The 13,433-nt window shown below is 32.4% G+C and overlaps 1 protein-coding gene across 7 annotated transcripts in view; it reads left to right on the forward strand.

Annotated features, from left to right (window-relative positions):
- LOC132753743 (disks large homolog 2-like) overlaps positions 1 to 13,433 on the forward strand; it is a 156,469-nt gene that overhangs the window by 62,019 nt on the left and 81,017 nt on the right. For all 7 annotated transcript variants that reach the window (XM_060744256.1, XM_060744259.1, XM_060744257.1 and 4 more), the window contains one exon: positions 382 to 506. In XM_060744256.1, the coding sequence (XP_060600239.1) occupies positions 382 to 506 (125 nt within the window). The remainder of the gene's footprint in view (positions 1 to 381; positions 507 to 13,433) is intronic.

Consider the following 13,433-nt stretch of genomic DNA (forward strand, 5'->3'; position numbering starts at 1 on the left):
GGGTTTGGTATATCATTATAATCACTATCTAGGTAAGATAATGTAAGTGTTTTAAATAGTGTGTTCTATAGTACTGTATAGATAGTACTGTACTAAGTATGAAAGTACAGCTTTAAAGATACTGCTAAAAAAGGTATGGTGGAGCATTTAAAGCTATCAAAGCTGTCTTTGTAGCAATAAATAGACCTTACTACATACACCCCATACATATAGTGCCAATCATCTTTAAAGAGGTTAATATCATTAACAATGGTTCTCTGTTATTAACTTGTTTTTAATGTTCCATCATTCTGCTCAAAAGAAGACTGAACCTGTATTATTGAGTTTATAATTGAACTTACTATATCAGGTACTAAGTGATGACTTATTGTTCATTTACAGGGTACAACAGGGCTGGGATTTAGTATTGCTGGCGGAAGTGATAACCCACATATAGACGACGATCCAAGTATATTTATAACAAAAATTATACCAGGGGGCGCTGCTGCAGCTGATGGCAGATTACGGTAAATACAACATTGAATATTTGTGATTATATAATGATTAGTGTACATGTTAAAATGTGATCTGCCACAGCAGACCTTAGATTCAATCATGTGTTTTAAGTTATAGGCGAGACACATGTCATGCTGCAGAATTTTTCTGATTCCTTCACACTGTTGGCTTAACATTTGGTTAGGGTGTTTACAGTTTTATATTGAATAAGCTACTCAAGACTGTTGATCAAAGCCATAACTCTAGCTTTGATTTTGAATGAAGTATACCTGTTGATGAACTTATGAAATTGCTAATACAGGTTTTGCATGGACAGGGATCTCCACAAACTTGTTTAAAGTTGAAGATTGTAATTGTCAAAGGCCAATAATTGTAGCATGGCCAATAATTATAGTAATGGACTTTTGTTGAATTATTCCCCTTCATGAACTTGGAAATTCCTGGTTAATGTTTTCCTTGCAAGTTCTATCCATACAACTGCTGAATGTATTCATATAAAATTTCACAAACATTTCTATGTTTCGATTTGCGGTCACTGATTATGGTCCATAAATCTTGCTTTGATTATCTTTGAATTATTCCCCTTTATGAAATTCCTGCATAATCCAGGGTGCTGTTATATAAACAAGCACTTAGAACAGTAAAGTGTCCTGTCTCGCGTCTCTTGTTTTGAAAAAGATTTCTCTAGACCTAGAATTGAAATATTTTAGCATGAATTTAAGTGGTTTGATGATAAAAATAGCACAAACAAACAGTTTTGAGTCTAGATTTACACTGGGTATGTCGAATAAACAATCTTTCAAAAATGAGAAATATGTAATAGAAAGAGCACCGAAACACGAGGTTATCTGATTTGTACGAGGGGGCGTAGCCCCCCGAGTATTAATCAGATTACCGAGTGTTTTGGTGTTCTTTCTCTTTTGTATCATAGTCAAACATAAAAACACGTTCCCTGTTGTTACAATATGAAACCCTGGCAAAAATGAACCAATGAACGAGCATCTAAATATGACATTTCTGTCGATTTCACTTTCACTGCCGTCACAATATGTAAACCCCAGCAAAAATGAGCCAATCAATGGGCATGCTCTGGAGTGCGGGTAACTAATACCCGCACTCCAGTTAACGCACTGTGCATGTATATGTATACGATTTAACCCTGACACATTTTCAACAGAAAGGTCTCCAAACTATGATACAATAAATTTTATTCAATGATGGCCTGTTTCACAGGTTCAACTGTATCAAAAGGCCATGTTTTTAGATTGGTAACACAATTAAGTGAAATGTTTACAAAGCACTAATTGTCGAATTTATTAAATAAAAAAGGAATTTATGACTCTACTTTGAAAGATGCTGAATGCCATTAAGTTTCTACAACTGTTCAGCCAAAGGGAAGAAAATATTGATATTGGATCGTTTTTTTATACAATAAACCATACGAAAATAACATCAGCTTGAGTTACATCAAAAATAATTTCATAGCTTTTCAAAACTCCCGTTGTGTATTTTTGGTGTCAGAAGGTTTACATGCTAAATTGAACTTCAAAGAAAACACTCAGGCGAAATTCCCTCGAACTGTAAAAGCAAATACGGGGTTGAAAGAGCCAATTATTTGCCCATTACGAAGACAACAGGAATAGATAGGCCTTAAAAGGTCCATGGAGACATCTGTATTGAATAAGAGTCGTGAATTGTATTAACAGCAACTCTACGGAATTTTTTTTGTTCTAATGGTCATAATACTTGCAATGCTATGCTGTATTTAATGTTTTTTAAGTGAAAACATTTCTACGGTAGTACATTATTCTTTCCTGAGCAGTCAGCATGTCTAAGAAAGAAAAAGAAAAAAGAAAAAGGTGCCTAACTTTAGAATTAATGCCATTCATGGTATTTATTTGTTGTGATTAATATCTAAGTATAGTAGATTACCATATCATTATTTGTCTGGCATCTTAGCTCAAAAGGGAGACCATCGTGTTAGTATTTTGGAAGTTACCGGTTCAATCCTCGGGCAAGGCATAATTTTACCATGACAATTGGGTGGTATGGTCATTTGTCTCTCAAAGGTGATTTAGAATCTATGTGGGCTTAATAGGCAGTCACTTGTGGCGAAATTTGTAATTACTGGTTAGTTATCCAAGATTACCGTGTTATGATCAAAAACAGATGTTAAAATCAGCAGGAAAACAAGAAAAAACAAACAAAAAGTATTTGCATTCTAGTGGCACAAAGGCGGGCTAACTGGAACTTTATTACTGACATTTCTTGCATTAGCAGTGGACCCTTTTGATGTCTTCATGGCTGAAATTTTTTGATAAACAAATTGGCATGGGTCGTTGAACAGTAAATTTTTTTATAAAAATTTCAGCAGTTAAAATTTAGATGTCATAGCGGCTGCAATTCATTGATTAACATATTGGCATGGATCTTTTTTACCATCACAGTATTGAACAGTAAATTTATGTAAAAACTTCAGCAATAAAGATTTTAATGTCTTCAATGCTGCAATTTGCTGATAATTCTTAACATGTATTGACATGGGTCTTGAAGGACATTGGTATTGAACAGTAATTTATGTAAAAACTTCAGCAGTTAAAACTTTGATGTCTTCAATACTGCAATTTGTTGATAAACAAATTGACATTGGTATTGAATAGTAATTTATGTAAAAACTTTAGCAGTTAAAATTTTGATGCCTTCAATGCTGCAATTTCTTAATAAACAAATTGACATGGGTCTTGCACGGTCATAATATGGAACAGTAATTTATGTAAAAACTTCAGCATTTAAATCTTTGATGTCTTCAATACTGCAATTTGTTGATAAACATATTGACATGGGTCTTGTACAATTAACCCAAAGATAGTAAGATATAATAAAAGCTTTGGCCTTCATTTGTAATGCCATCACCTACTGAAGTTTGTTGAGAAAGGAATCGACATGGGTCTCATAAGATCATTGACAGGAACTGTAAAGTTATGTAAATATGAATAAATAAATACCATAATTTGTGCTAGTAGTACTCTTAAAAAGTCGTTGCCAAGTTTTTGCTGCATATTTCAGAAGTAATTTATTGCTCTACATGGGGAGGAAGAAAAAATTGGCCATTCGGCATTATGTCTCTGATGTTTTTTCTCGTACGAATGCTAAGTTATTACACATTCTGAACTTGGTCTGGAGGGACCGCCAGAAAAAGTCATTAGGCTGTGGTTCTCTTGTTTCCTTTAGTTTGTTTGCGAGGAGTAGTAAGTAATCGTCTAATATGTATATGTTATATATATGTTACCACTTAACATGCAATTGTATAGCCGGGCCGTTTGCGTCTTCGTGCGTCCTGGTCATTTAATTGGTATAGATTATGACTGTGAGTGTTGGGATTTACTTGGATATGATTGTTTGTCCGACCGGTTTCTCTTTGATGTAAAGATATAATACGTCGATTGATTTGAATGGTTTGTGTATTGTATTGGTTTGAGCAAGTGTTTATGGATACAATTAAAAGAGCTGTGGTAGTTTTGTTTTAATATTAAGAAAAGATATTTATCTGTAATGTACAATTACAAACATGCTCAATATTTCCCGCTCGTAAAATGTCCTCGGGATTTTGTTTGATGGAACTAATTTGGGAAAATGAAGGAAATTTTAAGGTAATGGTGCACTGAGAAACATTGTGAATAATGAGGAGTGTATACAAATTACACTTCATTATGAGTTTGATTGAACGTTTGTTTCCCAGTATGGTGCAGTAGAACAGATCTTTTCTGTCATTTTGTGCACATTTCTGGGTATTTCCCGCCCGACAGTGAAACACATTGACTGAATTGGAATTTAATTCACGGAAATGTAATTTGACTTGTGAATGATTATGCTGGAAGTATGTTTGTGACGTCAAGGTTTGCACCAGCGGCACGAACATTTTGGGCTGTGTATCTACGGTAAGTAGCTTAATATCAAAGGTTACTTTAAGTGTTTTAATGAAGAGTGCCAGGGTGTTTGGTGTTAAACATTTCGCAATGCTTGCAGAGTGTCTGTGGATAAGTAATTAGTGTATCCATCTATGGCTATTCCAAGGATGGGTCATAAGTGAACAGCATAGGTTTGTATGTATAATTATAACAAGACTTAGTCTGTAGTCTATATTCAGGAACTTGCGTGGTCATTAGTAAATGACCATTGATGATCGCCAGTCCATAAAATCAGAAGGAGGATATTGAAATGGCATTGCATGTCCAGATCCATATTGTGCAATTTCTTGAAACTTGGCAGGGATGTGCATATTTAATAGCAAATAAGGCTCTCCAAATTTCATCCAATTCTCCCATTGGTCTTTCAGTTATGGCCCTTTCTTACTTAAAAAAAAAAAAACCTACCTTTTTTCAAAGGAATAATTTTCATTTTCGAACCAAAGTGTTAGTTTGCGGAAAAAAAAACCCCCAAAAAAACTGAATTTGAAGAAAAAATAATAAAATGTAATAAATTAAACACTTTCAAAGTGTGATATTGTACATTATTCAGTAATGGTCATTTGTAACTTATTAAAGACAAAATTGCAAGGTTTTAAGGAAAATTAGCCCATCTCAATACTATTCATAGATTTTGGCATGAATGTGTATTCATTCAATTAAAAAAAGTTAGTAAAGGTGCAAAATTCTAGAACTGCCCGCCAAATACATTGCAGAAAGTAGTTAACAAAATTTGAAAAAGAATATTTCAATAATACCTGTATAACAGAAATACCCGTGAAATGCGCAATCAAAACATTAAACCCTGTATACATGTACTTTAAAGATCAGCATATTTTTGTTCTGGAACATTTTATTCTGTTTATAAACATTTGTTTTATTTTTGTTTGTTAAATGACTAGAGACATTTTATGTTTGAACTCTGAGAAATAGTTATAAGATTATGGAAACAAAATAATTTTACTGTTTATGAATTGTATAAGTAATGTTTCATAAGAAATAGCCCTATATCCTTTAACATTCTCTATAAATGATAAAAAAAAACCCAATTATTTTATCAAATTGTTTCATCTTTTGAATATAGATAATAAAAACACCAATTATTTAATCAAATTATTTCATCTTTGAAGAAAATATTACTTTTCCTCCATATATATCTCCATATATCTGAGTTAAAATTCGAGACGAAAAGGAAATACAGAATAAAATTAATTGCCTTCAATTCTATTTTAGGTATATCATTTGTTTCAACATGCAATATTCACATTAAAGGAAATAGAACATTCTGTTGAAAAAGAGCTCTTTCACTGTATCAGTCATTTATTTAATTTATTGGCATATCGTACAATACAATATTTCTTATAATTCACTTAACAAGATGAATATATAGCCAGTAAACTTATTTGTTTAGAAAATTACCTATCATGGTGTATTGTCTGCATTAAAGAGGCCATTCTTTTCCATGGAAAAGGTTTTTTTCCTCTAATTTGAGTAAATTAGTGCTGCAGTAATTAGATAGTGTCTTCTCTGATATGCTAATTTGTGGAATATAGGCTTTTCTTTAATGATAGGGGTGTTATTTTTGGAGAAAAATCATAGAAATAGTCTTGGTATAAACTGTAGTTAAAGATTTTGTTGGAATTTAGAATTATATTGTAGAAATCTAAGGTAAATATCCACTGTAAATATCATATTTTTGTTTTTAGTTGTTTTTTGTTTTTTTCAGACAATAATTATGCTAATTTACAGAAACTGGAACTAAAAAGATAGTGTAAAGCTTTGTTGGGAAAGATTGTTTTATGCACTGCTTTTTGTCTAGTCTATAGCTAAGGATATGGAGGTGCTGTTTATATATTTAACAAAATGATGGCAGAACACTTCAATTGATATAGTTACTGTGAATTCACTTAAAGGTACTCCACTGAGGTACGGCCGAATGTCACAAAAAAAAGTAAAATTTCACGAACCGATAATTTTTTGTTACCTGCGTGGTAGGGACATTCAAACAGAATCAGTGATACATTGATATGTGTTCTTTGGATTGGCACATCGTTTGAAATACATATTTTCTCCAATTTTGTTGGAAAAGCGTTTTAAACACCTTTCAGTTGCAAATCTGAATAAAAACAACGGTCACTGATGATTCCTCGGGATACTAAAAAGCGAAAGGGAGAATTTTTTGTGTATCGGCAGCAACGAAAATGCGAAAGTGGAATATACCAACAATCCATAAATTTAAAAGCTAATTATGGGTTTGTTTGTTAAATTTCTTTATTGTTCACATATGACTTGTAGAAAAATCTTTCAAAAGCAATTTCAATATTATTTAAAGCATTACATTGTTTGTAATCATGTTTTTTTTCTCCATTTCAATGATGAATTTAGCTAAACGTCAGTGTAAAATGGGTCCTATTTCAAAGGTCACTTTTGTTTATCTGACACCCGTTTTCAGGAAAAAAAAACTTCGTAATACCTTTAATATACAACGAACATTTAGACTCTGATGTATTGTAACAGTAAAATCGCTGAACGCACACACAGTAATGTTTCCAGAGATTCTCTTTAACTCTGATCAAAGCACATGTAAAAGCACTGGCTAAATAGAGAATGAACATCCACCTCAATTATAGGACAATTTAGGCTCGAACTTTTTAGTTAATATTTTTCTGATTATGTCTAGTGCACTATAATTAAAAATTCTAATAAAGAAAAAAGCTATCTCCCTTTGGCTAGACATAGATCTGAAAGTTTAATTATTTAAGTCGATTTACATACATACTTGCTATTTACCTGGCATTGGATGTAAGACTTGTTGATGAGAAGATCTACTACGCGTTGATCTAGAACCATTCAAAAAACACACGTAATTGATATCCTGTTTCAAACGCACATGGTGAAAATTATCAAGAAGGCTCGGAAAAGAGTTACAATATGCTCTATTAATATTAATTATACATTAGTGATTTTAGCAGATAGTCCTTGATAAAATTTCTTTCTTATTGGAATGCCTTCCTATAAGTGTTGGGTCAATTGAAGGCTGTGCTTTATGTGTTGACCAGCTATAAGTTTGAATGCTTCCCGTAGTGGAAAAGAAATCGAGGAGGCGTATAAGATAAAAAAGGGAAAACTGAAGTAAAAGAAAAATCGAAGAACGACGGCAGAACTGTTCACAGGACGCAGCCCCCGGACACAGTAAGCTCACACAGCAGGGTTTTGTGGTTGAAATTAAACTTAACAACTGAATTAATATAGTTGTTGTTTCTTTTAAACCTCTAAACTTTCTTTCAAATTAAACCGAAACGAACAAAAATCGTGATACTTGCAAAGACAAATTGAAAGCAGTAAGTAAAAGTAACTTAAGAATTCAGTTAAGATTTTAACCAACCATGCTAAATAGTTTTAATAAACTTCGCTCCTATAAGATAACAACTGGAAAGCAATGCATATTATAGCACTTAAACCATTGTTTTTTACTCCTTATAGCCTGTTTTATCATGGCATAGCTCATTGTTAATAGTTTTGTAAATTTTTGATAAGAAAGTTCAGTTTCATTTCCGACTATTTGGAAAACACGAAGCTACTGGCTTCAAAAACTGCAATGGCTAAATATTAAAATAAGTAAGTTAGAAGAGAACCTGCTTTTCTTGCTTTATAGCACTTAAAACCTTTACTTTTTTCTCTACTTTTCTCTCTTCCTTCTTCCTGTTTTTCTTTTTTTTTGTTTAGTCTTTTTATTTACCACTTGAAAAGCCTGGAATTAAATTTTTTCATAGATAATTAGCTGTGGTCCTTTGTTCTTGGTCGTATGGGTGTTGCATTCATTGAATGTTACCATTCCTTTTTTTGTATTTCTGATCGAAGATCAGGCAGAAATACAAAGCTGACATTCAATCTCTGACAACAGCGGTTTCTCGACAAACCTAACAACAAGCAGTTCTTAAAAACAGCTGAAAACTAGCGATTTAAAAGAAAGAAATATTTTTATTTTGTTATAAGTATCCAACAAATTACAACGCATTCAAAGTTTAAAAGTAGCTTTGATTATAGAATTGTCAAATGAATGCACATCCACCAATTACTGCTGATGAATATCATTTTAATCAATGAAAATGCTATTTTAAGCGATGTCGAGAGCGTATTTCACAAATAAATCTGACTGTCGAGTAGTGGAATATATACATGTCGGACTGTTTTGGCGAGAAGATTGTTGTTAAATTATTTACATCAATGTTAAACAACAGGTTTATCTTGAACCAAAAAAAACAACAAAAAAACTCGAAATTAATAAGGATTACAAACCCGAAATGCAATGGAAAATCTAAATTTAGTATTACTTGATTTTATTCAGGCATTGTTCGTATATCTGGTGCAAGGGTAAGCGCTCGTTTAGTGTGTCTGGGGTTCAAATCCAATTCAAGGCAATTATTTTTTATAAAGTTTCTTTGTTAAGGAAATAGCCACGATATGCAAGGATAAAGTGTGGCTGTCATAAAAATGATCATAAATGATTTTTGATGCAACTCTAGTCATGCAAAATTCTATATGTATCAAACTCTGGTACCAAGCAAGAAGAATTATAGTACATAAAAATAAACTTATACAGGAAAATAATACAGTTATACAGTGCGATTTAGATTGCAAAGATCAGAAAATACCACAGAGCTATCAGCCTTTTGATTTATCTTGTTTTTTGTATGTATGTTTCTGGAGGTTAGGTGGGTGGTTCTCGTAATACTTTAAGATTATAAGATTGTGTATTAAAAGCCTTTGTAAATTGTTTCGGAAATACTGGATATTCGTTTTGAAAATTTATAGAGCTACTTATAATTAAGGTATTTTAAACACATGAACGAAAAATTTCACAGTAACAGGAATTAAAAATAATTCCCCAGTATTTCGGTTATAGTGATTATACCGTAATAAAATGTTAAAAGTCTCCTAATAAATATTCTTTGGAATTAAATACTAAGTGTAAGCACTAGAACATCAACCACCAGATTGCTTGCAAAATCTTTATCGGCATGATAAATTGGTTCACAAAACATGATTTTTCACAGTCATGATCAAATGAACAGACTGTCATTTTCTTCATGTTACCGAAAGATACGAACATACTGTCATTTTCTTCCTGTTACCAAAAAACACACCAGGAAGATTTCAAGTAAACGACACGTCACTAACACAATATTCTTAATATTTGAAAGCAAAATTTATGAAAGAGAAACTGGGGATGCTACTTATTAAATTATTTGCCCATAAAAGAGGATTTATTTTACTCGTTTAGATTATTTTCAAAAACAAAAGTCTCAAAAAGCAAAGGTTAGCTGATATTAAGATGTAAACCGCGACATATAAAATTAATTTACCTGTGAAACTGGAGTGAAAATGTGTTAGTTTATCCGTTTTTTTTCTTCAGTGCCCTCAGCACTTTGATCTTATCTGTAGTATATATCGTTTTCACCGAAAAATCATTAAATTCTAAGCAAGTTTCTAATAGAATCATAAAACATCTATTGTATCAAAGTTTGAAGACTTTTTCTGTTTAAAACGTGTCAGAGCTAAATCGAATTCATATACATGCACAGTGCGTAACTGGAGTGCAGGTAATAGTTCCCAACACTCAGAACATGCCCATTGATGTACTCATTTTTTGGTGGGGGTGCTTTTTGTGGAATAACGATAGAAAATGCCACATTCAGAAGCTGGTTCATAGGTTTTTTTCTGGGGTTTCATATTGTTACAACAGGGAACGTGCATTTAATTTTGCCTATGGTATGAATATGATGTAATTGTGTGTGGAACGTGTATGTACGATCCTATCAAGAATAGCCTACGAAATGTCACTCATTACATACACAGATGCCCGTTTGTGCCAGAAACAATTTTGCAAAGGGGGCACCTGAGTTCTTACTCCACCAGTAAAACTGAAGAGTCGCCAAAATGACTACACAGTTTTGTGTGACGTAACCCCCACTCCATCCCAAAAACAAACAATCAAATGAAATGAGACATGTAATTAACTGTATTTGATTTAGATACGTTATAGATAGCGTTAAATACATTTATTAGTGTGATTACACACTGTGCTCGTTATAGCATAAATATCACCGATGCATTATGTTTGCCTTAGAATGTTGAAATTGAAACTGAAATGTCAATGAAAATAATTGTACATGTATATAATATCTTTCCGTTTTGTCTAGAAAATGTCCGCTTCGCTGGCGTTTGATTTTTCAAGACAACGAAATTGCTACCTTGATTATCTTTTATACAGTTTTTCTTCGTATACTCAAGTTATATAAACATGATAGGTTAGAGTGTTGAGAAAAAATCAATATACTTTTTTACCCCGTTTACTCTGTTGTTCCAAAAATGTCCGTTACGTATTTTAGTCATACCCGATGAATTGTGGTAACTTCTGTACATGTCTGGGAAAACCAACTTTCATTTTTGCATCAAAAGCTAATGTGAAAATGCATTTTCTAGCATAATTGTTGTTAGAGGGTTGGTTAAAGTGTAAGTTATTGTTATTTTAGTTATAATATTGTGATTTGTGAGGAAATTTGTTTACATTTTTTTTGGACACCAAATTACCTGTCAGACCTCAGTGTAGCCCCTTTAATTTTGTGTCATGGAATTTCATGGTTTTGTCACAAAGTACATTTTAGTGGTCACTTAAATTTGTGGACTGTTTATTTTTCCAAAAGGTAAATTGTAAATAATGTGATGCAAAATAATCTTACAGCAAATGAAATGAAATTTTCATTTGATTTTAAATTTGTGATTTGACGTATCCACGAAAAACCACGAAAATAAGTGCCCTACGAATAATAACAATTTTGCGGTAATTATTACCTTTTATAGATAACCTTGATAATAATAATGAAAATAGCAATAATATGGAATGTCACCAGATTTCTTTTGTGATTCTCAGCAACATTGTTCATTTTGTCAGGCATTGTACAGGAGGAGACATCATCGAGATGGCAGTGTCGCGGCATTCATTATCTACAATCTCAAATTATGACCAAAATTTTCCATTAAGCATAATTATTTTATTTTATTTATAGACACATGGAACATTGTTTGGTACATCAACTGATTGGTCTATGTCTGTAGTTTCCTGTTTTGTTAATATTAACGAAAAAGTTATTTTTGGTTTATTCTCATTTGCTGTATGTGTCTCCCATTGTTGTTCTGGAAGTATTTTTGAAGTATTTTTTCCCCCCTCAGCTGTTACCCTGTGAGATGGGATCTCTTACCATATAAATTCCCAAACAAGATGGGTCACTGATTACTTTCCATAATTAAAAACTCAGCTATAAGACTGACCACTTATAAGACGGGGGTTCCAAATGTGGCCACTAATAAGACGGGGTCCAAATGTGGCCATTAATAAGACGGGGTTCCAAATGTGGCCACTATTATCAGACAGGGTTCCAAATGTTGCCAAAGTGGGACTAATAAGATGGGGTTCCAAATGTGACCACTTATAAGACAGGGTTCCAAATGTGGTGTTCAGATCAGCAGTACTAACATGTTCATACAGTTTTAGTGTACATTGTATTTCCACTTTCCAGGTCTTATTAAGATCAAATATGTATCGGCATGACTAGAGGAATTATCTCCCTTCTTTCAATATAATTATAAATGTTACAAATGTTCGTTGAATATATATTTACTGTTCATAGATTGAATATCTATTAACATGATAGTCAGAATTCATGCTTAAAAGAAAATCACTGATAGGTTGCAGTATTACGTTTTTTATCCATGCCTTAAAGTACTGTATAAAGCTGTTTTTCTGCTGCATGCAGTTTACAAAATTTATATTTGAAAGATGGAGAAGAATAACTTCAAAATGCCTGTATTAGTCCACTTCCTTTTTTCTTCAGAAATTTTATCCTTTGCAGAACTACATTAGTATTAAACAACTGCTTGAACTTGTGTTCACTTTAAGTAAAGAGAATGAATAGTGCGTGAAAGCACTCAATATAAACTTTATGGAAATTTGCATTGAATACCAAACAAATAGAAAAAAAAGATCTTTAAAATTTGAAAAAGTTGTAAATTTGTGTGCTCTCCAGTTTTAAATTACACATTCGGAATATTTTGAGAGAAGTGCAATGGCCGTTTTCCCATTTCCTTGTGCTTCTGTTTCTGTATTAGAAACACTCCGAGAAACTTCATTGAATGAAATATTTAACCCATCTTAAGTAGAATGAAATATTTAACCCATCTAAAATACCCCTGATTTCTAGCCGATTTTTTTATTCTCAAGGAAAAAAAAAATAACGACAGTGAGAAAATTAATTGCCCTTTAAAGCATAAATATTGTCAGAAATGGCAGTTGCGTTAGAAGAATCACTTAAAATGCGGAAAATTTTCAGATGAAAAATTTAGATGCAAACTGTAATTTCATTGAGATCGGAGAAGAACGAAGCGATTTTCTTCATGCAAATCTCGTAAAAATTGATAGTCGAATAAAAAAACTATGTTGTACTGAAGTGGATTAGGGTTTTTCATGCTTTATTTGGATTTAATACGACATTATGATTTACAATGATTACGGCCATAAAAAATAACTGCGTTGAAACAATCCAAGAGAGATTTATTTATGGGATGTTCAAGGCAGCACTTGTGCATTGTAATCTTTTTTTGTTCAATTTGTATTTAGGATTTTTGTGTGTCAGATTCTAATTTGATTTCTTTGAACATGATTTCTTGATAAAACCAAGATCATTGGTAATCAGTTTTACCCAACCAAGATCATTCATATATTCAATTTGACAGAACCAAGATCATTCAGGTATTCAGTAATTGAATACCTAACCTTGGTTTGGTCTAATTGACAATTTGACCAAACCAAGATCTTCAGGTATTCAATTTGACCGAACCTGAAGATCATTCAGGTATTCAATTTCACCAAACCAAGATCATTTAGGTATTCAATATGACTGAATCAAGATCATT

Source organism: Ruditapes philippinarum, unplaced genomic scaffold (assembly GCF_026571515.1).
Source record: "Ruditapes philippinarum isolate M1 unplaced genomic scaffold, ASM2657151v2 ctg208_1_1_1_1, whole genome shotgun sequence".
Classification (NCBI taxonomy): domain Eukaryota; kingdom Metazoa; phylum Mollusca; class Bivalvia; order Venerida; family Veneridae; genus Ruditapes; species Ruditapes philippinarum.